At 57.2% G+C, this 26,725-nt stretch overlaps 1 protein-coding gene across 4 annotated transcripts; it reads right to left on the reverse strand.

Annotated features, from left to right (window-relative positions):
• Positions 1–1,217: 1,217 nt before the first annotated feature.
• On the reverse strand, positions 1,218–26,143 carry PSEN2 (presenilin 2). Of its 4 annotated transcripts, none has more exons than XM_021689866.1 (11): positions 26,099–26,143; positions 15,787–15,947; positions 13,266–13,480; positions 11,967–12,108; positions 10,184–10,251; positions 9,259–9,479; positions 8,482–8,580; positions 6,101–6,184; positions 5,750–5,851; positions 2,555–2,673; positions 1,218–1,883 (listed from the first exon to the last, which is right to left on the reverse strand). In XM_021689866.1, exons 2-11 carry the CDS (start codon positions 15,925–15,927, stop codon positions 1,728–1,730), a joined length of 1,347 nt encoding a protein of 448 aa, XP_021545541.1. In that variant the 5' UTR covers positions 15,928–15,947; positions 26,099–26,143; the 3' UTR covers positions 1,218–1,727. The 4 variants fall into 4 exon arrangements, with proteins under 4 accessions (XP_021545541.1, XP_044772369.1, XP_044772368.1 ...); XM_044916434.1 differs by lacking the exon at positions 26,099–26,143 and adding an exon at positions 20,750–20,817; XM_044916433.1 differs by lacking the exon at positions 26,099–26,143 and adding an exon at positions 20,750–20,817 and having other exon boundaries at positions 11,967–12,159.
• Positions 26,144–26,725: the final 582 nt, after the last annotated feature.

Raw genomic sequence — 26,725 nt, forward strand, 5'->3', positions numbered from 1 at the left:
CTCTGATCCTTCCAGCATATCTGATCACCTTTCTGTCCTCCTACCCCTGCCCCACACTCTGTGTTGGGGTCCCAGGCTCCCAGCTCCTGGGCTGGCTTCCCCAGGCTGGGTCTCCTCAAGTAGCTGTTTCCCCTGCAAGGGCTCGCACCCTGGGGCCTGCTCACATTCATCTGTTTTCCTGTCTTTGGCCTTCTTCGTGGGCACTGTTCCTCTCTCCTTCCCTGTCGGTCACTTGGACACGAGGCTCTCCACCCTCTGCTTGTACCCCTAAATGTGGTTTGCACCCCCAGCATCCTGGCCAGCCCTTTGACAAAGACCTCTCCACACCTAACAAATCAGAACTTATTAAAGCTCATCTTTGGGACCCCCCCCAACCCCCCAACTACTGTTTGGATTGCCAAATTGAACAAGCTAATCCCCGGTCTTCCTCCCCTTTACCACCAGGGACCAGCCCTCAACCAGCAAGAAAGACTCCAACTTGCTGTCGGCTTTCTGGGCTGTGATGCCTGCCACCACCCTGGGCTCTGACCATGAGTCAGTCAGCAGCGGATGGTGTCCAGATTCCACCCCCACCAGTCTGCATCTGGCCTCCGGGTTCCTGCATCCCCTCTGCACTTCTACAAACAGTCCAGGGAACGGCAAGCTACATCAAACATCAAAACACTTTTATTTCTCTCATGATAAATCACCAACTGCTCAGTACTCACGTTATCTCGGGAACGAGGATGTGGGTCTACCAGTCAGAACTGCAAGGCCCTGTGTTGGCTCAGCAGCCGGCCAGCCACACTGCACTGCACCACCAGTGGCCACCAGCACCGCCTCGAGCACCCGAGCCCCGGCCAGAAGCATCGCTGAGATTCTCTCCATGGCCTGGGCCGATGTGGACAGGAAAGGGAGAAGCCGACGGGTCCACGCCCCAATCACAGTGCCCAGAGATGGACACAGGAGGGACAACAGTGGGTTCCAGACGTGGCCCCCATCCAGCCTCCCACGTGCTGGTTTGTCAAGGAGCAATACTGCTTGTCTTGGCTCCACACAGCCCGGCTTAGGAAGCCTTCTACTTGGAGAAATGACTGCAGACAGACACGAGCAGTGAGGCGATGGAGCAAATCTCCCCCTCTCTCCTCAGAGCACACGTCCTCCCAGGAGAGGCCATGAGACGCAGGAAGCAAGGTCCACACTTACAAACACGCCAAACTCCAGCATTCCAAGAGGATTCATCTATTTATTGATGTTAAGCCACTTCCCAACAGTAACTGCCTAACAAGAATAGGACTCAATTTCTAAAGGTAGTAAAATAACGATGACATCATAGACAAAGCGTTGGGGACATTCCACGCAGGGCAAACCAGCTTTCTTCTCCCGCAGGAGTGGGCAGGTGCTAGGTGCCATCCCGAGCATGAACTCCTGGTCCCTTCCTTCGCCTTGGCCCTTGGAGCATCCCAGGCTGCGGTGTGGGGCTGAGCGACTTCTCCACGTCCTCCCCACGTGGCATAGCCGTCCTGGGCTCCTCCAGACCAAACACCGGCGCTTCTGGCCAGTGAGCCGTAGTCAGGTGACAAAACCACTGGCACCAAAAAGCTGGTTCTTCCTCTTCGCCAAGTAAATAGGACACTTTTTTTTTTAAGGAAAGAAATGTCTTAAAAATATATGGCACTAGAGCGTAGAACTATACGAGGGCACCCATGACGACTTCCCACGGCTGCCAGCCCCATGCCCGACCCCCGTCAGATGTAGAGCTGATGAGAGGCCAAGGTGTCCATGAACGGACGCACCAGGTTGTCCGTGGAGAAGTAGAAGATGAGCCCAAACGTGATGGAGATGGGGAGAGCGGGCAGCGCCTTCTTGAACACAGCAAGCAGCAGGAGGGTCAGACACAAACCCTGCAGGACGCGGAGGGCTGCTCTCAAAGCTCTGTGCCATGCCCAAGGGGGAGCGCTCGCCCCGTTTAACACCCTGCATGCTAACGCAGGAGCCTCCTGACTCCCAGAACGGCGCTGCTCTACCAGACCACCGCCCCCACCGGGCAACGAGACCAGTGGCAGGCAGCCTCCCCTCAAGGGATGTGTATTTATAAAGAGCTGGACAAGCTCCATGGAAAGGCTGGTAAGGGTCTCAGTGTTGGCGCCTCTAGAGAACCAAAGATGCCATGTGACCCATCCCCATGGAAGTGGCTGCCTGTCCTGTCCTGCCCTGGCTGATGGGGACAGTGATCCAGGGAGGGGACAGGGGACCAGAGTAGCTGCCCTGTCCTTGGGTAGGGCAGGGCTTCATGTCAGACAGTCTGGAGGTGGAGGAGGCTGGGGGTCCGCTACTCCATCCCTGACATGCTGTGGGCAGGTAGGAAATCCCCAGGAACACAAGCCTCAGCCTTCCGGCGCCCTGTGACACCCAGCTTTGCCAGGGCAGAGAGTGGAGCACCTGCTGCTCAGAGCCTGTCCAGCCCCCACCACCCTGCCCCTCCAAGGGACAGCAGCATCTGAAACTCCCCTCGGATCCAGGTCCCCCCCCCACCACCGGGAAGACAGGGCAGGTGCACCCCCGGCCCACTCACAATGAGGATGGCCACGAAGCATGCCAGAGTGGTGTTCCAGTCCCCGCTGCTAGTGGCTGCCGCCTTGCCCACCAGCACACTGTAGAAGATAAAGTCCCCCAGGCCAAGCTTCACGCCCCCTGTATGGGGAAGAGAGCGAGCCCGTTGGTATCGGGAGCCCCAAGAGGAAGTGGTGGAGAAGGCGGATGCCAGCCCACACCCCAGCCACTCTGCCTGCCCCAAGGGATCCAAGGGACTGGGGGCCAGAGTCCTGGGGCCCGTGGGGGCCCAGATGGGGCAGGGTCGCTGCCAGCCGACCTCACCTGGCCTCCAGGGCAAGGACTGGCTGCCTCGGAAAACCAGCAGCCAGTGGGAAGAGTGGGCCGTTGGGCTAGGCCACCTGCCATCTGGGCTGTGAAAAGCTGGCATTTCTGACAATTCGGGTAAAATTGGTGCTTGACAGTTGAGTAAGAAAAGAGCAAATAAAATGTATTTTCAGGGGTCAGTGGGAGGCTGTACAATTTACTGCTAAGTTTATGTTAGAAATATTTTCTAGGAAATTTTATTTCACTACTTTCAAGAGCGCATACAGTGCTTAGAGCTCCTCTGGCAACCCTTCCCCTTAAAAAGAGGTAAGCATAATTGGTAATAAGCTTATCTCTTGCCGACAGTAAATGAGAACTCGAAAACTCGCAGGGTGCTTCTGTTTCCTTTAGATGGGGTTGCCCGGATGGAGTACTTGTTTACAGGGAACTGCTCACTGCAGACAGTACAAATGTTTATCTAACAAAGTCGCACGTGCGGGCCAGCTGCCTGTCTGGCCCTCTGCGGCCTCCTCCTGCTCACGGGGGCTCCTTGGCTGGGGCTGGACCCCGTGCCACCCTCCACCAGACCTCTGGAGGCTGGCTCCTGCCCCCAGCCTGCTTTCCTTCCTCAGCTGTCTGTCTCCACCACGCTCTTCACTGTGGTCTGTCAGTCTCCCTCTCGCTCACCCCCCCCCCCACTTTCCCGCTCTCCCCTCTTCCTTATCTCTTCTTTCTCAGAAGAGCTCTGTGCTCCCGTCCTGTGCACTTGTGAGGCCCGGAAGCCCCAGGTCCCCCACCAGTCAGGGTGCAGGGGGGAGGCCAGCACACCACCCGTGGATGCCTGCGGCCTCAGGCTGCTCCCTGCTCAGTCCCCCGTCCTCCTCAGGTCCTCCTCTGGCACTCTCCCTTCCTCCTCACTGTGCAGACCCAGGTTCAGCCCCTCTGTCTCTAATTCCGACCTGAACCCTCCCCAGGCCCCCCTTCAGGCCCAGGTTTTGACATGTATGTGATGCCCTGACTCAAACCCTGGCCTCAAACAGAACGAGCTTCCCTTCCATGTGGCTGCTGAGTGTCCCCCTGCAGGTCCCAAGATGCTTCCAGCTGTCCGCCCCGCATGCCCCATGTGCCCCTGGGTCACCCCCACACTCCCGCTGGCCCCTCCCACACCATCTCCTCCCATCCCGAGCCTGCGTGGCTCTTCCCTCACTGCTGCCAGGGGCCTGGTCTCCCAGCAGGGTCAGCTCCTCCTGCAGCCAGGGTCCACCTCAAATGCTAGCTAACAAACCACTAAGGGCTCCCCGCTGCCTCCAGGGCAGAATCTCAGCTGCACCCTGAGTGCTGCACACCCCCCAAGGGCTGGCCCTCCTCAGCTGCTCCCCAAGGCTCCCTCCTCGAGCCTGTGCTAAGGAAGTCATGAGGAATTTTTCTGGCCTTTGTCCCTGCTTCCTGGGAGGGAGGCTACATCCCTGGAATTTCCCAAGTAACAGGAGTGTCTGTTATTCAGGAGACCCAGGATCCTAAACCCTTGAGTTCATGCAAGTGAGAGGATCAGGAGGGGCTGGTCTACCAGAAAGACCAACCTTGTGAGAAGGGGGCGGGGACTGGAGCCAGCTGGCCTCTGGGGGGACAGGCCAGGCCCCGAGCGAGGATTCAGTCACATCTACATAACACAACCCCAGTAAGACTCTGGCATGTGTGTGTGTGTGTGTGTGTGTATGTGTGTAACATGCCCTGATGCCTCCTGGAGAGAGCTCTCCACAGGGAGAGTTCAGGACCCTCCCACACCTGCCCTCTGCATCTCTTCACACGGCTGGTCCTTAGTTGTCTCCCTTATAATAAAACTGTAATTGTGAGCACAGCGCTTTCCTGAGCCCTATGAGTCGTTCTAGCGAATTACTGAAACTGGAGGGGTAGTGGGGCAGAACTGGGTAGTGACACCCAGGGAGAGACAGGGAAGGGCCTGTGTGGAAGACGGTCTTGAAGACAGGCCCAAGGGCACATTTCCAAGAGGATAAAAATAGTCCTTCCACCAGGACACAGGTATGGCCAACCTACTGTGTGCCGGGTGGCACATGGGACCCCATGTTCCACAACCCATGGCAGCCTGGAGCGTGGGGCAGGGCTGTTAGTGGCTGCCTAGCCCAGTCTGCCCCTGAGCCCCAAACCCACACCTTGTGCCCCCACGGCTACACTGGGACCTCCTCGGCCATGCAAGTGCATGCTGGGATGGAATTCTCCACCATCTGCAACCCTGCCCCCCCGGGTCACGTCCTTCCTCCCACAAAACTCAAAACCCTCTGGTGGCTGTACATGGTGCACAGGCCAGAACCCCCACTTCAATCTGGGAGGCCCTCTGAGCCCCAACGAGCCTCCCAGTCCCATGTCTGCATCTCTGGTCTGGGTATCCTGCCTGGGCTTCCTCTAAATCACCCTGAACTGCCGGCCCCCCAGCCTCTGCACCCCCACCCCCACCCCTGCGTCCCCTGCTCCCAGAGCTCAACCCCTGGAGCTCAGCTCAGAAGTCCCCACCTCAGATAACTTCCCCTGGGGCCCCCAGAGCAGGTCAAAGAGCTGGGTCACTGTGCTCTGGCCCCCGTGTTCTCCCGCATGGTCCTCCCGGCCCAGTGTGGGTGATCAGGACCCATGCCCGGTACACCCGAGCCAGGCCTGGATTACTGCTCGCACCCAGCACGGTAGAGACACACCATCCACACTCGCTCACATCTGGTAAATACGTGGCTTAGCAGGAAGACTGCCTGGACTCCACCTGTGCAGGCTCCTCCTGGACTTCTATGCCCATCTCTGACATGAGGAGGGGCTTCTCCCCACATCCCCCCGACCTCGGGAGCCCCAGCTCCACCCTTGCCCCACCCCTCGGCCCACGCAGACCCTCTCGGCATGGGCGCCTTACTTTCCTCCTCTTCCTCCAGCTCCCCGCCTGGGGAACCAGGCAGGGGGGGCTCAAAGACTTCTGGGTATGAGGGCTCCCCAAAACTGTCATAGGAGTCTTCTTCTGGGTGTCCACAAAGAGAACGTGACCGTCCCGGTGTGAGGCGGGGGCGAGGGAGAGAGACAGAAGTCCAGTCAGGGGGAGCTCTGAGCTCAGGGCCCCTGGCCCTCACCCACCAGCCAGCCCCGCCCTGATGCAGACAGAAAGGCTCTCCGCTACGCTCAGTCCCCAGCACGCGCCTCCCGGTCCTGCACCCCCCATAGAGGCCAGGCCAGGTGGACCTGGGTGCAGGTGCAGTCCCCTGACACTCACCCATCTCGGGGTCATAGGGCAGTTGAAGGGCTCCCTGGGAGGAGGGGTCCAGCTTGGCCATGCCCACCGTCCACACCATGGCAGCTGCAGAAGGAGAAAAGGTCCTGCGTCAGGCGCTGCTGAGTGAGGCTGCCCCCAGGGCCTGGGAGGCAGCGTCCCCAGAAACCATCACCTCCAGTGGGGACGTGCCTATGCCCCTTGTTCGGGGCCCCCTGGGGGAGGGGTCCAGAATCACCAGATGTGGGCAGACAATGCCTTTCCTGGGCTTTTTTTTTATATCCACTCTGTTGTGAGATAGACCACAGAGCTGCTCGTCTTCTGGCCCTGAAACTACCCTCTGAACACCGCCTCCCCTCCCCCACCATTCCAGTTCCTAACTCCTCTAGATGCTCCATAAAGTTGGATCCCACAGCATCTCCTCTTCTGACTGTCTTCATTCACTCAGCATGGTGGCCTCCAGGCTCATCCACGGCACGTGTCAGAACGCCTCCCTTTTCAGGGCTGAGTGATGCTCCACCACGTGGGTTCACCACGTTTCGTTCACCCACCTGTCCGTCAATGGGCATTGGCATGACCGTGGCCCTTGGCTACCGTGCATGACCCTGCTGAGAACATGGGTGTGCGGACATACGCTCGAGACCCTGCGTCTGATTCCCCTGGATGTCCGTCCAGGATGGGATCGCTGGGTAGGGAGCACTGACTGGGTTCTCTCTGGCTGGGAAACTCTCGCCTGAACTCCCACCACACACGTTTCTCCAAGTCTCCATCTGGCCACTCCGTGAGCAAGCCTCGCCTGGAACATTCCCCATGGCGGCCACGCGGCCCCGCTGGCCCCACCCTGTCCCTCTAAGTGGCACCTCCATCCCTACTGTTGCTCAGACCCCATGATGCACGGACATCCTTGACTCTCTCCTAGCCCACACCACAAGCATCACAAATCCTGCCAATTCTGCCTCCAAAGTATCTCCAGTCTCAAAGCCTCTACCGCTCCCCTGGGGCCAGAGCCCCCACAACCCCCCAGCTCCTGGGTTGCTAGTCACCCCCAAACCCAGCTTCTCTTCCACTCTTGTCACCATGACTTTTGCTCTCCCCTCAGCAACTTGAGTGATCCTGCTAAAACGTTCATGTCAGCTCGGTCCAAAGCCTTCCAGGGCGTGAAGCTCACTAAGGAGTGAAAGCCGAGTGCTCATCATGGCCTGCAAGGCCCAGCGGCCCCTCACCTGCCCCCTCCTCCCTTCTGCCTCCCCAGTGGCTTCAGCTCCCCAGCGCCCCTGGACCTGCCCCCTCCTCCCTTCTGTCCCCCGGCAGCTTTGGCTCCCCAGCGCACCAGGCTGCACCCACCTCAGGGCCTTCTGCTGGAACTCTGTCCCCAGGGCTTCCTAGGGCAGGTCTCCGGTCAAATGTCACCTTATGACAGAGATTTCCTTGACCACCTGACACAAAACAGTACCCCCACTCCTCCCCTAAAGTCATTAGCTCCCCTACCACTTCATCTTTTGACAAAGCACATCTCCCTTCTGAGAACGTGCGCTCCCCCAGAGCACAGAGATGGTGAACACAGGTATGAGCCCGGTCTCAGCCCCCCACACGTGGCTCTGCTTCTCTGAGCAGCCTCGAACCTACTTTTAGACTGTGGGCCACCTGCCAACAGCTCCCAATCCAAGTTCCATCTTGCCTTTGTAGATGTTATCCAGCACTTGGCAGCCGGTCTGCACCCTGCAGACAGCTGAGCCCCAGGTATTCAGGCTCACTCCTCAAATATGCCCATCGACAGATGGGAGGGCATTAGGACCACAGGGCTCTGAGCCCTGTGAGGCCAGAGGCCACGTGGGTCTTGTTTCTTGCGGCACCGCCAAAGCCCAGCACTGTGCTTGCTGCAAAGTGTGGAGCTGATGCTTGTCTGTTGAATGCATATATAAATCCAAATCCCTACACACTGGCCCCGCAGCCAGCAGCAATCCCGTGTGCCTTCCCTTCAGAGACTTAACTGCAACCAGCCACGGAGCCGTCGAGGAAGCCCAGCGAAAAGCAGGTGCATCTGCTCCCCCAGACCCCTGCCCTCCAGAGCCCCTCTCCAAAGCACCCTCTCAAGAGTGTGGAGGGCCGAGCAGGTGGCCAAGGGGGGTACCCACCACATGCCACTGGATGCTGGACGGGACACAGCTGTGGGGTGGACCACATCCCCTGCAGCCCCGGCTGGCCCTAACTCTCTAAGCATCTTCTGTGTGAAACCAAGATCCAGCCTGTTTTTGTCCCTAGCGGGTGGGCCGCCCTGGGATCACCAAGGCCACCCCCTCCCCTTGGATCAGTGAACTCTGAAAGCCATGGCCAGGAAGCAGCCCCTGGTTCCCACCTGGGGAAGAGACATAGGGGTCACTCACAGGAGTATATCAGGGCGGGAAATATGGGCTCGTTTCTCTCCTGGGCAGTCTCCACCAGCATCCTCAGTGGCCCTTTGGGGCACAGCACAGCCACGAGATCTGGGAGAGCAAAGACATCTGGGACATGTGGCAAGTGACATTTATTCCCAAGTAGCCCCCAGAGAGGGGGAGCCAGGCTGCGAACACCGGGGCAAATGTAGCCCAGAGCCCCTGAGCGAGGCTCAGAGTGTGTCCTGTGTGCCAGCTCCCGACCCACCGGTTTCCAGCCCTGACACTGAGAATCCACATTGGCTGAAGCCCAGAACAGGGTCTAAATTCCTTGCAAACAAGGAATTGCCATGTGGCTCAGGTACCCCGATGGTGGGCTTGCTGTCCTGAGCCTCCCATTCCTTACCCTTAAAATGGAAGTGACAGGGAGAGAGAATCACACTAACACTAGTTAATGAGGAGCTAATGTTCTGGGCGCTCGTTATTCACAGGTCTTGTGATCGACCCTATGGTTGCTCTGAGGAGCAGATCCTCCCAGTGTGACAAGTGCTCACCAGTGTGAGCACTCAACAGAGGTGCTATCATTAGTGACCACGTCCACAGCCCCAAGCCCCACAGCCCCTGTGTCTTACAAAGGCGAGCCTCTCAAAGGGGAGACCATCCAGCATTCGTCAGAGGGGGAGCCCCTGTCAGCACCCACCACTCATGGGCACCAGTGAGGAGGACTCGACCCTGGACACTGCCCCCACTGCCCACCACCAGGCTCGAGTCCCACCTGCGCCTGCCTACCGTAGACAGAGATGGCACCCAGAATGACCCACGCGGACCACTCCGGGAGGTACTTGATGAATACCAAGGCCATGAGCGCACTGATCATGATGAGGTAGGCCTGCTGCAGCACCAAGGGGCCTTTCCAATGGATGCACACCATGCCCACTGCCCCGAAGTTCCAGACGGTCAGGAACAGGGTGGGGTAGTCCATGGCCACATTATAGGTCTTGAGCACTTCCCTGCACAACCAGAGTCAAGCCGTGGGGTGGGAAACTCAGCAGAGAGGTTAGACCCTAATTAGACATAGTTCAACACCCCCTGCTCCTCAACCACTAAGCCCCAAGCTGGGTTTTTCCGACCTCTGGCTTCATTACTAATACCCCCTTCCCTGGTTCTGTGACTCCTGCAACGAACCACTTCAAGTATTTTCTGGAACAAGGTGGTGAGTGTGCCAACATCTCATCCTTGGGTTCGTTCACATACACATGCGCTGGCACAACCTGGAAGACCCTTTGCCCAAAGAAAAGGTCCTCCTGTCTCTTCAGTCTCTCCGGGCCCCTGGGTCAGGCTGATGTTCCAAATAGAAGGCAATAGAGCAGATCACTTTTCCCATAAATGAGCAAGTACCCCGGCCTGGCCCAAAGACTAGAATGTAAATTTTAAGGGGTTTACACCCCTCTTGGGTTCACAGAGATCATCCTCTGTGTTGACTGTGCTCAATTAAATCAGGAACAAGAGAGGAATGCGTGGCCCGCCACAGAGTGCCCCTGCCCTGGGTCAAGGCCCGTGGGAGGAGGGATCGGAGGCCAGGCCCTTGGAGCGGTGACACTGGGGAGAATCTGGAGTCCGATGGGCGGGCGCCCTCCTCACCCAGAACTGGAGCCTCGTGGGGGTTGGGGGGAGGGAGGGGCCCGAGGAGCCTGCCACCCACAGGGTCACTCACCCGAGGTAGATATAGGTGAAGAGAAATAGCAGCATCAGGGAGGACATGATCAACCAGCCGTGGATGAACTAGACAACAGAAATGGGCAGAATGAACACAGGCCCCCAGCTTCTTGGGTCTCATGCCCAAGCCTTGAGAATCTTCATTAGGCTCCTCCATTACTGTGTGCTGGAAGGTACTGAGTAGCCGTGTGACCAATAAAGAGAGCAAAGAAATTCACAGAGTTCTCTCAAGGTCACCTGGCAAGTGCATGGAGCGGGAATCCTTCAGGTCCAAGCAGCCAGAGCCCTGCTCCCTCCCTGAGGGAAGATGTGCTGGAGACTCCCACCTGCCGGGCATGGCCCTAGGCTCCGGGGAGGAAGCCAGCGGCGTCCCTGTGCACACACTTCGTGCCAGTGTGAGGGCCGTAGCTAATAAATGTATATGCATATTGACAGGTAGTCACAGGGGCTACGAAGAAAAGAATGTCAGGTAAAAGTGACAGGAGACTCCCTGGGGTGCTATCTTAGAGTGGTCAGCGCCATCTTTGAGGGAGCGTTCTCTGGTCACCCCGGGAACAGCCCTCCCACCTGAGAGTCTATACACAGGTCCTCAGAGAGACACGTGCCTCCTGTCCTGGCCAACGAGGGAGGTCAAGGATGATGGTGGGTTGGTCCTAAGCCAGTCCCTTGGCCAGCCCTCAGTGGCACAGGGGGGTCACTGCCACCATCAGTCACCGGCTCGGGCCAGGGTACCTCAGTGGGAACCGGGTCTCCTTGGAATGAAGGCGGTGGCCCAGCTGCCTCTGGGACGTGCTGATCCTTCTTGCCCCAGCTGCCTTCACCCCCCAGGACCACCATCACCTCCCTCCTGAGTGTCACAGAACCTGCAAGGATACCTCACCGAACTGCCTCCCACCAGTCCTGGGATGGGTCGCCTGACAGCCGCTGACCACGGCAGTGCTGGCTTTCCCTGCCCCGATTCCCTGACTGGCTTATTTTCACCAGCCCCGTGGCCTCTGCTCCGACCATGCAGCCCCTACGCTGCTTCCCAGCCCCACTTAAAGCTGCCTTATTTCCACAAGTCATCATTCACTGATCAGCCTTGGCGTCCCGGAACTTGCGACAGCCCTCCTGTCGTCTACTCCTGCGTCGCCCTGGCTGGGATGGGCTCCTGTCCCTGGGCTGAGCCTCCTCTTTGTTCTCCACCTGCGCCACAGAGGGTGGCAGCTGGTGTGAGGATGGCTTCAAATCAGCCACCCCCAGTGTGTCTTTCTTTTAGGCCTCAGGGGTTCAGACCCTAAAACCCACGTCTGAAAGCTCACGGCCTGCCGGGGAGAGACAGGCCCCCGCTCAGGCCAGGTGGGCCTCCCCCGGAGCCTCTGCTCTCTGGCTCCCGGGGGCCTTACCGCAGCTACAGGGCCTGCCAGTCTCCCAGGCCTAGGAGACCTCAGCACGGCACCTGCACAGCCAGCAAGAGGGAAATAGGAAGGATGAGTAAACCTGCAGGGGAAGTGTGGGGCAAAGAGACCCTAAAATACAATATCTTGCTTCTTCGGAAGAAGCAGTGAAATAAAATTAACTCCTGAACGTGGAGAACGCTGCAGTGAGGGACGGGGGCAGGTGGGATTCTGTGCAAGGTCCAAGGACGGTGGCAGCAGGCAACCCCCCCACGGGGGTGGGGGGGGCAGGGGGACAGCATCTAACAGCAGCGTCTGCTCTGTCTGGGGCAAGAACCCTGGCAGGCATGTGGCAGCAGGGGGCAAAGCGGACAGGATGGGGCAGCAGGCGGGGCCGGCCCTCACCTTGTAGCAGCGGTACTTGTAGAGCATGACCAGGAAGATGGTCATGGCCACGATGACGCTGATCATGATGAGGGTGTTGAGCACAGAGTTGAGCAGGCGCTGGCCCACGGAGGGCGTGTCCTCAGTGAATGGTGTGTAGATGCTGAGGGAGATGGCGGGCTGCAGACTCTGCTCCCTGCCTGCTCCATAGGGCCTGCCCGTGAGCCACCCAGCCTTAGCCTGATGCCTGAGCCCCGAATGGAAAAGGAAGGGGCCCCCCAGGCCTCCCCCTCCCCAAGCTGTTCGCCTGCCCTCCCTTAGGCCTCCCCCCACACCACACCTCTCCCACCTCCCACACCACACCTCCCCCTAAGCCTTCCCCCTCCCCAAAATGTTCTCCCCCGACTCCCACCAGGCCTCCCCCTCCCTAAAGTGCTCTCCTGCCCTCCCCATTCCTCCAGGCCAGGGCGCCCAGCAAACCCCCACAGCCAGCCCAGGACTCGCCCACCGCCTCCCCTACCCCACGCAGCACAGGCCAGCAGCAGTGGCACCCATAGCCAATACATGCGAGAAGCCGTCCCCTGGCTGCCTGCCCTGTCCACCCTGTCTGCCTGGGACTGCGGAAGCCTGCCTGCTGAGCACCTTCCCTCACAAGGCATGCTGGGCCCCCTCCCACCTGCTCTGAAGCCCCAGCCCACCACAAGCCTGCCCCCTTCTTTGGAAAAACCAAACCAAAATGAAAAGGACGCTCCCTAACTAAAAACATTAAAAACAAAGTTCAGAGAAGGCAGTCAGAGGTGGGCGACTGCGCCAGAGCAGCAAGCGAGGGAGCAAAGGTGGCTTCCCACTTGTCCTTCCACTAAAATGATTCAAGCCTCCCTCACGGGGCTGGAAGCCAGCTAAGAAATCTCCGGCCCCCACGCGGGTCTCCATCCACAGGAGCAGAGGCCCAGAGAGAAAACCACCTGTTCAGTCATGTGGTGTGGCACACCCGCCCCCGGGACCCCACACCGGGGACACCCTGCCCAGGCCACGCAGCCAGAGCCTGCCCTCCGCCCCGAAACCCCGTGTGCCTTAGCACCGCACAGCAGCAGGCACTGTTCCATTTGCCTCATTCTCCTGGTGTTGGACCCATTATACAAACAAGGAAACTGAGGCAGAGAGCGGTTAGGAAAGGGCCCGTGCAGGTCACGCAGCGGGGAGGCAGTGGACAGAGCAGAGTATGGAGTCAGGCAGCTCTCAGCCCAGCTCTGCACAGGCCCCTGGCATGGAGCTGTGGGTGCAGAGGAACCCCCAACCCCGCCCTGCTCCCCAACTTACAGCTGGCCACTCTTCTCCGTGTAGAAGCGCACGGACTTGATGGTGGCCACCACCACAATCATGCACAGCGTGACAGGCACAAACAGCATGATCACATGCTTCGCCCCGTATTTGAGGGTCAGCTCCTCCTCCAGGCCCGACGGCTGCCCAGGGACCCCACTGCACACGTAGCGGTCCGCGTCCTCTTCGAGGTCCTCCTCACTATCCTGGCTTCTCTGTGGAAAACCGCTCCGTGAGGGCCACAGCACGCCCCCATGGTGGGCCCTGAGATGCAGTGCCTAGGTGTTTTGGAACTGGAAATGAGCAGTTTGAGTGTTGCCTCCAGATGGAAGAACCAGCCTAGGGGGCAGTGCTCTAGATGCAGGAGTGCTGGGATAGCAGGGCATTGGAAACATTTACGACATCAACCAGGGAAGATTTATAGCTGGCACTCACTACTGCAAATGCAGGAAGGGGCCATGGCAGCCACAGGAGAGGGCAGCCTGCAGGCCCAGGACATGTGGCTCATGAACCCGAAGCGCGTCTAGGGATCTCCCTCCTCCCTCCATTCAGGGACTCAGAAGCCATTCAGTTCTGTTCAAGGAGCCATACAGATTTGGGAGGAGACTGGCCAGGTGACAGAGGAGGAAGACCAATTACACACACACTAGAAGAGTCTTCACCCATGAGGACTCTCTGTAAGACACTGGGAATTTGCAGAGGAAGAAATTACTTGGAACTCCCCTGACACGCACAAAATAGGGCATGCAGAACTGGGAGCCATGAACCAGACCCCAATGGGCTAACTGACGCCAAAGCCCTGGGGGGCGGTTCCATGCTCCAGGAAGGTGGGAGGGCAGGACACCGGCACACGCTGCCCTAAACCCATCCGCAAGAATTTCTGTTTGGGAATTGTGCCAACTCAGGGTCACTCGCTGCCTTGTTAATTACATTAACCGCCAAAGACAAAGCCAAGAGAAACACAAATTCAAAAGGTTCTTTGCAGAGAGAATTCCAAGCTAGACACTCAGCTAAGATAAGGAAAAGTGCAAAGGAGGGGTTAGGAGTGGCTCACGGTGGCCTTGAGCTGGAGAGACCGGAGACCAGCTCGCTGGGAGCTCAGAGGATGGAAGAAATGAGCTCTAATTTCAGCAATGGGGACTAAGGCTGGCTGGTAGGAAAAATTCCACACGAAAGGTTTTAAATACTATAGTGGGCAAAACGGAGCTGGGGTTTCAGGCAAATCCAGATGCTATTTTGCCCTGATGGGGAGGGAGGTGGTGAGGCTAGGTGACTCTCCCCCCAGGGCACCCCGACTTCATGATGTTACAGCCTCCTGCCCTGCAGAGATAAGATCGGAATGTCTGTGTCCCCCCAAAATTCACACGTTGGACCCTACCCCCCAAAAGTGATGGAATCTGGAGGTGGGGCCTTTGGGAGGGACCAGGTCGTGAGGGTAGAGCCCTCCTGATAGGATAAGTGCACTTATAAATGGGCCCCAGACACCTGCACCCCGATGTTTATAGCAGCAGTGTCCACAATAGCCAAACTATGGACAGAGCCCAGATGTCCACCGACGGATGGATAAAGAAGAGGTGGTATAAATACACAATGGAATACTACTCAGCCATCAAAAAGAATGAAATCTTGCCCTTTGCAACGACGTGGATAGAACTAGAGGGTATTATGCTGAGCTAAATAAGTCAATCAGAAAAAGACAATTATCATATGATCTCACTCATATGTGGAATTCAAGAAACAAAACAGAGGAAGATAGGGGAAGAGGGAAAAATAAAACAAGACGAAATCAGAGAGGGAGGCAAACCATAAGAGACTTTTAATCATAGGAAACAAACTGAGGGTTGCTGGAGGGGAGGGGGTGGGGGGATGGGGTAACTGGGTGATGGGCATTAAGGAGGGCATGTGATGTAATGAGCTCTGGGTATTACATAAGAGTGATGAATCATTGACCTTTACCTCTGAAACTAAACTAAAATAAAATAAATGGGCCCCAGAGTACTCCCTGGCCCTCTCGCCACATGAAGACCCAAGGAGAAGACCCAGAAGAACCAGACGCCAGATTTGTCAGCACCTTGCGCTCGCACCTCCCAGCCTCCAGAACAGTGAGAAATACACTTCTGTTGTTTATAAGTGGCAGCCAGCTCAACAGTCACACACGACTGAGGTAGATGCTCATCCCATGGCTCCCAGGTCTGGTTGTCGACCCTCCGCGGTGCTCGCCCTGCCACCCCGGGGCCTGTGCTCCCCTCCCAGCATGCAAACTCGCTCCCACGCTCCGTGGCGCAGCACCTGTGCCAGGAAGGCGGGGGCTGGGGGCAGAACCATTCGGTCCGTGGCAGACTGCAGACATGCTGTCTACTCCAGAGCCCTCACTGACCGGGCCCCACCACCCACCCTGGGGGACCCACCCTGGCGACCGATTCTCGTCCTTACTTTCCCAACCCTCCCGCATCAGGGCATGTCTGGGTTCCATCCATGAGGGCCAGGAGCCTGGGGCCTCTGACCGCTGGCGGGAACCTACCCACTGGGCAGCATTCTCTCCATCCTCCAGGCCCTGCCGGGCCTCCTGGCAGCAGCGCGGCGGTGGGCTCTCAGCCGACATCAGGGACGTCCTCTCGTCACACACTTCTTCCTCACTGTCAGAGGCCATGAACGTGAGCATGGCCCTGCCTTGGGAAGTGCCTGGAAAAAGGAGCACAGGGGACCTTGGTCCATCTTCCTGCAAGGCAAAGGCAGCAGAGGACTGAGGCGGTGGCCAGACGTGGCCCGAAGACCTGGACACAGGTCCTGCCCAACAACCGCCCAACAACGCTTGGGTCAAGTGGCTGCTGGAAGGCAAGACTTCCCAGGAGTCGCCTCTACAGCTGTGGCAGCCTCCGGAGGGAATGGCAGGGATCTGGGCCACAGGCAAAAGGCCCGACTAAAAAAGTCATGGCCACTCCAAACTGTCAGCACTCTCATTCACTCAATCAACAAATATCTGTTGAGCACCTGTGGTGGGACAACAAGGAGGACGAGCGAGAAATGTTTGTCCTTAAAAAAAAAAAAAGAGAGAGAGAGACAGACACCTGGGTGGCTCAGTCGGTTAAACATCTGTCTTCGGCTCAGGTCATGATCCCAGGGTCCTGGGATCGAGTTCCCTGTTGGGTTCCCTGCTCAGTGCGGAGCCTGCTTCTCCCTCTCCCCACCCCGCTCATGCTCACTCGTTTTCTCTCACAATAAATAAAATCTTCCAAAAAAAAAAAGCTATGATCTAAGCGTTCACCAAGAGGTACAGAAGCACGAAGAAGGGTCACTCTTAGAGATCAAGCATGTTTTCTAGAGAAGATACCACCCCTGATGGAGACAGAATTTTCCAGGTGGGAGGAAAGGGCAGAGGGCATGAAGAATGGATACTCCAGGCGGGGCCTGACGCTGCCAAGGCGGGGCTGTGGAGGCGTGAGGGCCTCCTGAGCCATGTTAGGAGACCTCCCTGAAGATAACTGTGGGAGGGGGACAGGCTCTGACTCAGGGGTAGCAGGCTGGAAAGCCAGCGAGGGGGGACTGGGAGGACACCCGTCAGCGCTGGATGTGGGGGTGAAACAGGACAGAATCCAGGATGACAGCCAGGCACAGAGCCATGAGCAGGGGACAAGCATCTCAGGGGAAAGATGGAGTCTGGTCCAGGAACCTGTTGAGTGGGAAGGGGTTAGAGGAGTTAAAAAGGGTCAAGGAGTCTGGGGTGCAGGGCAACAGCAAGAACATGAGAGGCGGGGTATGTGTGTGTCTGTGTGTGTCTGGTGGGAAAGTTCAGCTGAGTGCAGGACCCACTGGGAAGGCCAGGCTGGAAGGTCTACACTGCAGGGAGGCCTGCCCCTAGCTCCACTGTGCACTCCTCGAGCACAGTGTCCTTACCACAGCAGCACAAGGAAGCTAGGGCAGTGGAAGGACCTAGAAGAGCTTCAGACAACCCCTGGAGGACTTGGCTATCCCTCCAGCTTCCTGGGCAGGCCTGCTCTCCCACCAACACCTCCCAGAGGCCCTCAGGGCTGAGCTACGGGGCACTGGGGACAGAGGGCCAGGCCTGGCCTCGGTTGAACGCGTGCCTCCACGACAGTCCCCCCCCCCCAGGAACATGTGACTTCCAAATGAAGCAGGCAGGTTCCTTCTACCGGTAGCCAGCTCTGCTCACCCTGGCAGGGCCTTCGACTTGGGCTGTGGCCAGGATTATTCCCTAGTGGACCTCACCTCCATCCCCCAATTGCAGGCCAAAGGCAGAGCCCACATCTGCTTACATCACAGACTAGGACCTGTGACAAAAGGCTCCCGGTCAGTCTCACAGGGGCCTCAAAAAGAACCAGCTCCGGGGTGCCTAGGTGGCTCAGTTGGTTAAGCGCCTGCCTTTAGCTTTCAGGTCATGATCCTGGGTCACGGTCCTGGGATCGAGTCCCGCGTCGGGCTCCTTGCTTGGCACAGAGTCTGCTGCTCCCTCTCCTTCTGCCCCTCCCCCCACTCATGTTTTCTCTCTCTCAAATAAATAAATAAAACCTTCATTAAAAAATAATGCACCAGCTCCCTGATGCAGGGCAGACCCACCAGAGCAGGAACTGAAAGAGAAATACCAGGTGACGTCACTCACAGGCAGAATTCAAGAAACAAAACAATTGAACACACAAAGAAACAAGCCCCTAAATAGAGACCCACAGGGTGGTTTCCAGAGCAGGGAGAGGGCCCAACATGTGGAGGTGAAGAAGAGACACTTCTCGTGATGCACGCTGAGAAACGTATGGAGCCGCCGAATCACTAGATTGCACACCTGAGACTAATATTACAGAGTACGTTAATTATACTCCAATAATAAAACAGAAAGACAAGAGCAGGAGGACCAACAGAGGAAGACAGAAGACAAGTGCCAGAACGGGGACAAGGCTCAAGCTCCTGCAGTTAAGGTCAAGAGGAGGAGGAGTCCGTCAGCTGTCCGGTAGGGTGGCGGGGCGGGGGCGGGGGGGGTCTCAGGTCTCAAGGATTCAGAGGGACGAAGGCCAGGAACAGCTTCCCAGGCAGAGACTGGAGGAGGCAGGGCATCCTGACAGATGTGTGGGATGGGGGACCTCATGGGGTCTGTTCCGACAACACCAAGCGCTGCGGCTGAAGCGTGGGGACCCAGCTGGTAGCAGGAAGGCTGGAGGTCAGAAAAGGCAGGACCCGCCTCCAGGGAGGAGCAAGGGCTGAGTCCCAAAGGGAGGGGCCCGCCAAGGCTTTGAGACAGAAGAGGGGTGTGAACAGAACGAGGGGAGGGGTCTCCTCCCTCTTCACTGCAAGTCCCCCAGCACCAGCGTCAGCTCAAGGCCACGGGAGGGCGGCCAGACCTGGGACCCGACACATTCAACCTGACGGAGCCCAGTCTGGGGGGACCTGAAATTATGGGGAGGCTCTCTCAGTACCTTGTTTTCTAGCACGTCAGTTCTGTTTGGGGTAGGAATTAATAGTGTAGTTACGACCCCTCTTCTCTCCCTCTCAGGCCCCTGGGGTGCCTGCATTTGATCTCTGCAGTGACTGGAGGAACAGATCCAGGTCCCTGGATGGAAAGCCTCATGGCTGCAACCTCCCCCACCAAAGGCAGGGGACGGCGTCAGCCTTCAGAAGCATGCCACCTGCAGCCTTCGGGCCTGCCTCGTCCCCTGGGCTCCCAATGACAAGCAAGAAGGGAAGGTACAAACAGGGAGCACAGATGCTTTTTGAAAGGAAAAGGGGAGCCGCGGGGGAGACTGGGGACACAGAGGAGGGGACCAGTCCTTCCAATTTCCATTTCTTCAGCAAGTTGCCAGCAGCTAACAAGACAGTCCCCAGAGGCCACTTTTGCCTCCCAGCGTTCCCCTGGTGTCCCCGAAGGATGCTCGGCAGGGTGAGCTTGAAGAAGAACTGTCAGAGCTAATTCAGGCATGGCTTCCTGGCCAGAAAACAAAGGCTCCCTGGACAGATTCCTCCCAAAGCCTGCCCTGACACCGGGCCCAAGACTCCTAGGACCCAGGACAGCAGGCCCCCCGAGGGGTTTGTGGTTGTGAGAACAAGGGCCCTATCCAATCCCAACCCTCTGGGCCTGCTGGCTGGGTGGGGACAGGCGAGGAGCCTTCAGACCCCTGAACACCTGATAGGGGACTGAGCACTCAGAAAAGGCTGGGTCCCTTAACATGCCGTTTCTCAAAGGGTCCAGGCCACCTCGGGCAGGGCTGGGGGGACACCACCTGCTGAGCCCCAAGCACACACTACACGCAGTGACGTGGGAGCTGGGCACTGCTGTTCCTGCCCATTTTACAGATGAGGAGACAGGTCTGAAGCGTGATAGGTTCAAAGTCAGCCTTGAACCCAGGTAGTCAGGGTCTGCAGTCTGAACACTACGCTAGACCACTTAGCGAGTGTGGATCCCCAGCTTCATTCTGACCAAAGGTCCAGGGCTCTGCACCTTGAGACGGCCCCTGGCTGAGAGCCTCTCCTGGGGCTGCCCAGCTCTGGAACTCAAGCCCAGTCAGCCCCCAGGCCCCCAGCTCAGGACTGCAGGAGTCCTGTTACAATCCATCTCCCTGCCCCCCGGCACTGCTCAGCACTACCTGCTCGCTGCATCTGGGAGTGAAAGAAGGAACAGTCCTCCTCCTGAAACCCCGTCTGGTCAGAGAGCCACTGAGGCAGCAGAGGGGGAGCAGCTCTTCCCGCCAGGAGAGCTGCAGGAGGAGAAGGCGGTTCCCAGGCCCAGGGAGTCCCCAGGCGATGCCCACCACTGACAGGAAGGTGGAAAAACTAGGTCTCACACGCCTCCGGCACCACCAACTGCGGGCAGCAAACAGGGAAAGCTTTAAAAACATTCATACCTTTTGATCCTGAAATGCTACTTCTCGGAAACTGCCCTAAGAAAATAATAAAAGATTTTCATAAAAACACATTTGCTGAGGTTGCTTACAATGGTCCAAAAAGTGAAAATTATGGAAATGCCCAACTCTGGCCTAGGACTCGGGTCATCCAATGTTAAATGTAATGGATCTAAACCTTCACATTCATGACCATTTGAACATTCTTAGAAAACGTTCGTATATGAAGGGCTGGCAAGATAGATCACAAAATACCAAACGCAGTTAACCTCTGGACGCCGAGACTGTGGGTGATTTTTCACATTTTTCTGCATTTCTCAAACCTTCTATTATAAACAGGGATTGTACCTGTAGTTTTATTTTTTAAGCCATTCATTTTTTTTTTTTTAAGTAGGCTCCATGCCCAGCATGGAGCCCCACGCTGGGCTTGAACTCACAATCCTGAGATCAAGACCTGAGCTGAGATCAAGAGTTGGACGCTTGATGGACTAAGCCACCCAGGTGCCCCAAGCCATTAATTTTTTAAAGGGACATATGGAATATCAACATTGAGACAGACTTCCTTCCCATCCTGCCGCTCCTGTGTGCCCTCATGGGATTGGGGGTGAGGGGGACAGGTGGACACGCAGCCCCTCTTTTTACCTGGCTCTGGAGAACACAGCACACCTCTTGCTTCCAAGTCGGAACTGAAGCCTGACAGCACTCTGAAATCTCTGGAGGGGAAAATCACCACCCAAATGGATGCAGATCAACAATCTTACTCGATATTTGTCCACATCAGGGCACCAGTGAAGTCAGGAACACCCTCGGGAGGCATACTGGGGCGGGTGGGGGGCGGAGTGGCTCCCGCCACAGCCTGATGGCAGGTCCTACCAACCACATAGCAACCAGCCCCAGCTGGCTCGGCTCAGAGCGGCCGAAGAAGACGGGAGGGCGGGTGGACGGGAGGAGGGGCGGCCCTTCCCAGGGACTGCAGGCTGCCTGGCTCGCGATAGGATGCAAAGCCCACACAGCCAGAGAAGCCACCACTTCCTCCCATTAATCAGCTGAATGGGATCGAAAAGCTGAATTAGCCAAACCGGGTGAGTCTGACCCAGAGAATTCCCCCAGTGTGCCTGTGTCAGCAGCTCCTGCAATTATTAAGGAAACCCTGTGACCCAGTTTCCTTGACCTTCTCATTTCAGAGACAGACTGTAAAACGCCATAGTAACCAAGAGCGCCTCACTGGAAAAAGATGTAAATCGCTCCTCCAGAAGCAAAGTGGGAGTTACCCCATTTACCTTGAACAGTAGGGGCAATGGAGGAAGGTCAGGGTCCTGCGCACCTTGTTTCTTGTTTGCAGCAGGCCAAACTCAACGGGGAGCCCTCACTTTCAAAGAGGGTGGCTAGGGTTTGCACAGACCCTTCCTCTAGGGTCAGACCTCGCAGCACTCCCCACAACTCCCGGGAAGTTCTCACAGCCTCCCTCATACCGGGGAGGGGTTCGCAAGGGACAAAATTTCCTCAGGAATTCCCACAGCCTCCCTGTCCCCCCCTGGCCCAGGGCAGCTGACCATGTATTTGGCCCTGGCTGGCCTCTGTCCGTCCACCTCAGCCCAAACAGGGATACACCATTACTCATCAGGCAGTTCTCCCCAACCCAGGGAGGCAGCCTTGGCTAGAGTGCCTCCCTATAGAGGGCCGCTCCACCCTCCCAGATCAGAGGCCCCAGGGTACCCTGACAGGGCCTCCTGAACCTCAACCCAGGCTCTCGATTCACCTGTCTGCCGTCTTCTACTCAGAAGTGTCCAGACCCCAGGCAGACCTCCCTCATGTCCTGAAGTAGCTTGGCAAGCAGGCAGTTTGGGGAAAGTGGTAGAGGCCATGGTCCTAACACGCCATCTTTGAGTCCAGCCCAGGAAAAAAGGGTTCTTTTTAAACGAGAAGCAGCGATTCAATCACCTAGCTGTGGAATTTGAACACACTCCCTAGCTGCACGGAGACAACTGATTTAACCTCACGGGGCCATCCATCTCCTCATCTGGAAAGAAGCAGAATGGACACACCTTGCAAGAGTCCTGTGGAAACGAGGGATAATGTGTAAAGTGTCCTGCACAGAGCAGGTGTTCGGGAAACAGCAGTTACCATGAAGACGGAACAGAAGCAGCGATACAGCGGGACAGGGAGGGAAGCTGTTGACGCCCCCCTTGGAAAGTTACTTACGTGCTAAACCACTAGACACAAGAGTTCAGCGGCCAAGGTCACCCCTCACCCAGGCCTGGGGGGGTGGTGGCGGAGACATGGCTTCCATCTAGCCCCAGCCCTCTGGCAACATGAACACTTTGTCAAAGGCGGAGGCACATCCATAGGACAGATGCCAGAGCTGGCACCAACCTTAAAGGCCATCTGGTCAATGCCCTACTTTGTAGTTAAGGAAACTGGAGCCCAGAGGGGCCAAAACCTTGGCTGCGATTCAGGTCAGCGAACTGCCCATGGAGGAGCTCTTCCCTGTCCACCCAGAGTACGAGTGAGGCTCGCACACTCGGGAGTAGCCCAGGGCCACGGTCACAGGGGTGGCCCGCACAGCACCCCAGGTGTGCTCTCTGGGGGCACACCCATCCTTAGAAGGCACATGCCTTTGCCACTGGCAGGTGTGTGTCTTTAATATACAGCTTCTCCAAAACACAGAGAAGAGGTAGCCGAATAACAAATGCCTCCTGATCACGGTTTCACTCAGTCTCTTTCCTGCCCCCAACCCCTCAACTCCAGCCTGGGGGCTACTCTGCCCTCCATCCATCCGTCCGTCCATCCATCCATCCATCCAACCATCCATTCATCTGCTACTAGGGCTCCACATGGCAGGGAGGGGGCCGGAGTCAGCGCGCTGCTTCTCCGGGTCAATTCAAGGTGGGAAAGTGTCCTGCTACACGCTAGTCATATAAATAATGACACGCTCATGTGCTCTATACACAAGAATATTTGTGAAGGGAACAATCTGAAGACGTAACATTCACACAAAACACAGGATACAAAACTTCACGTCCAGCTTCCTGCATCCAATACTTTCATAAAGGATTATATATACATGCGTGAAGTGTGCTGTAAGGAAATGCATGCTGACAGGGGTTATCTCTGGGCTGAGAGCCAATGGAGGACCTTTTAAAAAACAGTTCCTGGATTTTCTAGAACAAACATGCATTATCTTTACCTCTACAAAGCCAAGGATTTTCTGGTTAAGGTACAGCAGAAAGGCGACCACCCTCTGCATTTTTCTTCCCGTGCTCCAGAAGACCATATTGTGGCAAAGACGAACGAGCAACCCATTCTCCCAGGCAATGAAGAAGCTGGACAACACTGATCTCCTCCCTAACATCTGGTCTTTCCCCAGACTTTACCACGGCAGCCTTGCCACCTCCAGGCCTGGAGGCCAACACTGGATACACAAGGCGTGAGGCCCATGTCCGACCAAGCTCCCCTCCCAGGCCCTGGCGGGGGGCAGCCTGTGCCAGCCTCAGAGCCCTGACATTCCCCCCCCAGCCCTCCCCCAGCCACTGGAGTTGGGGAACAGGTGGGAATACTTGCAGAAACACCGGTTGTCTTGCCAGTCTCCAACTAAACAGCGTCCCAAACTCAAAGCAACAGCTGTAAACCAGCCAAAGATATCTTTGGTAGAAACACGCATGTGACCTACACACACACTGCTTTGGTCTCTTTAAAAAAAATTATTTGGCGGGCACCTGGGTGGCTCAGTGGGTCGAATGTCTGACTTCAGCTCAGGTCACAATCTCAGGGTCCCAGGGTCTTTGAGCCCCGTGTCAGGCTCCCCACTCAGTGGAGAGCCTGCTTCTCCCTCTCCCTCTGCCCTTCCCCCACTCATGCTCTCATGCTAATAAATAAAATCTTTTAAAAATTATTTTTATTGCTTTGTCAAGTAGATACTAATGGAGAGCACATAAAAATTTCCAGGGCAGTAGGGCAGGGACACAGGTAGGGGTGAATGTGGGAAGTGTCCCTATGCAAAAACTCAAAAGATTAAGACCCAGCCAGCTGGGTTCAAATCCTGGTGCTCTAGTCACCGAAGGCACCTAACAGGACAAGTGGCTTAACTCCCTGAACCTCAGTTTTCCATTACTGTAGCTGGTAAAAATAATAGCTACTTTTGTGTGACTGCAGCTGTAAAGAGACATTGCATATGACACACTTTATGCTCATCAACAATAACTCAGAGGCTTGTGGCGCCTGGCTGGCTCAGCTGGACGAGTGTGTGACTCTTGATCTCGGAGTCATGAGTTCAAGCCCCATGTTGGGTGTAAAGATTACTCAAATAAATAAAACCTTAAAAAATTAAAATTAAAAATAACTCAGAGACCAAGGTAGGGGAGGCCTCTCATTTGGCAAACCCCGTGTATGCAGTGGGACTGGGAGCAGCCATCGAGGTGCTGAGGGGACAGGTGACAGGCATGGCAACACACACCAGGCCTCCGGGCACATGAGGGGCAGCCTCCAGCCAGGCTCTTTCTTATGCTGCTTTCTCCAATAGATAGGAACAGGGCATTCATTTCATCCAACCCCCGTGCATGCACCAAGTAAGAGTCTAGACTTGATGCACAGCCACTTGAACACCAAACCATGCAGAATTTTCCCTGAAAACACGAAATGACATCTATCCCACTCTGCAGCAAACGTTCTTCCAAGCCCATTTCCAGCCCCAGACCTAAAGGCCCCTTCACACACCCCAGGAATGAATCTGGACCGCCCGCCTACCTGTCTGCCCAATGGGTGGCTGAGGTTGCAGCTCTGAGCTGGTGCCAGGACCCCTGCCCCTTCACCAGCCAGGCTCAGAAGACACAGCTGCTGACACACCTCCCTGCTCCCACACAGCCGCCTTCACGGCCAGGGGCACCCGAGGCTCCCACACCTGAAGCAGGTTATCCCGTGTCTTTAATTACTGCTGAAACACTGGAGGCTCAGGTGTCTACAGAATGGACATCAAGGGCATCCATACCAGAAGCCAGGGTCGGTCCTGATCAAGTTACTGTCAGGACGGGCTGGAAAGCCCAGGCTGACGACTGTGAGTTAAGCTGGCTCTGGAGGGGATGCCTCTCAGGTTCTCCATCTGTAAATGGGGGCGCAGTTAGTCCACGAACCCACAGTTCATCCTTAAAAAGGAAATACTCATTAATTCAGCAGACAGGAACATTTCATCCAGCTACCAAAGGGCTGAGGTCTGCTGCCAGGGCTGGACAGCAGACCCCCGGGCCAGACGGCGAACCCTTAGCTTAGCGGGTTCTGAGCCTGGCTCTACTCTATCCTACCTGACTGGCCCTGGACAGCCACGTTAGCTCTGTGGGCCGAGTTTCTTCATCGATAAGATGTAGGGTGGGTACTGGCCTGTTTCTGTTTCCTCCAGCTTCAAAAGCTTGATTCTGGGAGTCTCCTCACGGCTTTAAAACGGCCAAGCACCGCTGATAGCGAAATTGCCGGCTCCAGGCCCGACCTGCGGGCGATTCCCCACCGTGGCGGTCAGACCCTCGCCTACCCCCTGCCTCGAAGGCCCACCGGCCCGGGAGCCAAGGCGGCCCCAGTGCGGGAAGGACGCCGTGCCCGAGCCTCCCAAACCCACGTGAGCTGCTCCTTTAAATGCCCGGTCCTCCTGCGGGCCGCGCCGCGCCCACCACTAGCATGCTCGGGCCGCTGGGAGGCGGACACAGCCCGGCGTAGGCCCAGGCCTGGGGGCCGCTTCCCGCGCTCCTCCCACCCACGAGGTCCCGGTTGGCCCCCGCCGCCGCCGCCGCTTCCCCGCGCGCTCCCCTCTTCGACCCTGCGCCGCTCGCAGAGACCGGACAGGCGCGCTCAGGGACCGCAGCCCCGCGCCGGGGAAGGGGCCGCGACCGGCCCCGGAGAGGGGTGTGCGGGGGCCAGCGCCCCACCCGCGGGTCGCGGCTCCACCCCGCGCCGTCCAAGCGGCGGAAGACCCGGCCCGGCCCGCGCTCCCCAGCCCCACCAACTCACCGGGCCCCGCTCGGCCGCACCGCTCCAGCAGTGTTTACGCGGCTGGCCGAGCGCCCATCTGGCCCGGGCCCCGTCGCCCGCGCAGACCCCGCCCCGGTTCCGCCCAGGTCCCGCCCCCGGCCCTTGCCAGGTCCCGCCCTTAGCCCCGGCTCCGCCTCACCTGGAGCCTGGCCTTCGCGGCCGGTTCCTGGCGCTCGCCGGGGCCTGAGCTGCCCCTGTGGCGCCGCGGGGACGCCGGCCTCTGATCGCACAGGGGCCTGGCAGCTGCTTGGAGCCGTAGCGCATTTGCTTGGAGGACATCTCTTTCCTTGTAGTGTTGGGTCCACGGTCTCCCGCTTCCGCCTGTGAGCTAACATCACGAGAATGTTCCTGCTCTATTTTCTAGAACATCAGAGCCACCAGGAGCTCTAGATAAAATTGTACAGGGATGAAACTGCTACCGATGACCTGTGAATTGGCTGAAGGAGTTGTGACTCCTGGATTTAGGAGTCTATGGGGGGAGCTGAGATGGTCAGCAATTTGGTATTTCTGAGTGGCTTCGCTTTTTTTAAAAAAATTAAGGTAAAATTCGCATAACATAAAATTAACCTTTTTAAAGTGTACAGTGGCATTTTGTACATTCATAGT

This window comes from Neomonachus schauinslandi, chromosome 6, assembly GCF_002201575.2.
Source record: "Neomonachus schauinslandi chromosome 6, ASM220157v2, whole genome shotgun sequence".
In the NCBI taxonomy this organism is placed as follows: domain Eukaryota; kingdom Metazoa; phylum Chordata; class Mammalia; order Carnivora; family Phocidae; genus Neomonachus; species Neomonachus schauinslandi.

Excerpts from the sequence above, each read along its gene's own strand:
- PSEN2 (XM_044916433.1), bottom strand. The coding sequence starts at position 15,927 with ATGCTCACGTTCATGGCCTCTGACAGTGAGGAAGAAGTGTGTGACGAG. Across the intron at positions 5,852-6,100 it reads GCCCTATGACCCCGAGATGG|AAGAAGACTCCTATGACAGT; the intron begins GTGAGTGTCAGG and ends GTGGACACCCAG. Across the intron at positions 2,674-5,749 it reads GCTGGAGGAAGAGGAGGAAA|GGGGCGTGAAGCTTGGCCTG; the intron begins GTAAGGCGCCCA and ends TTCCCCATACAG.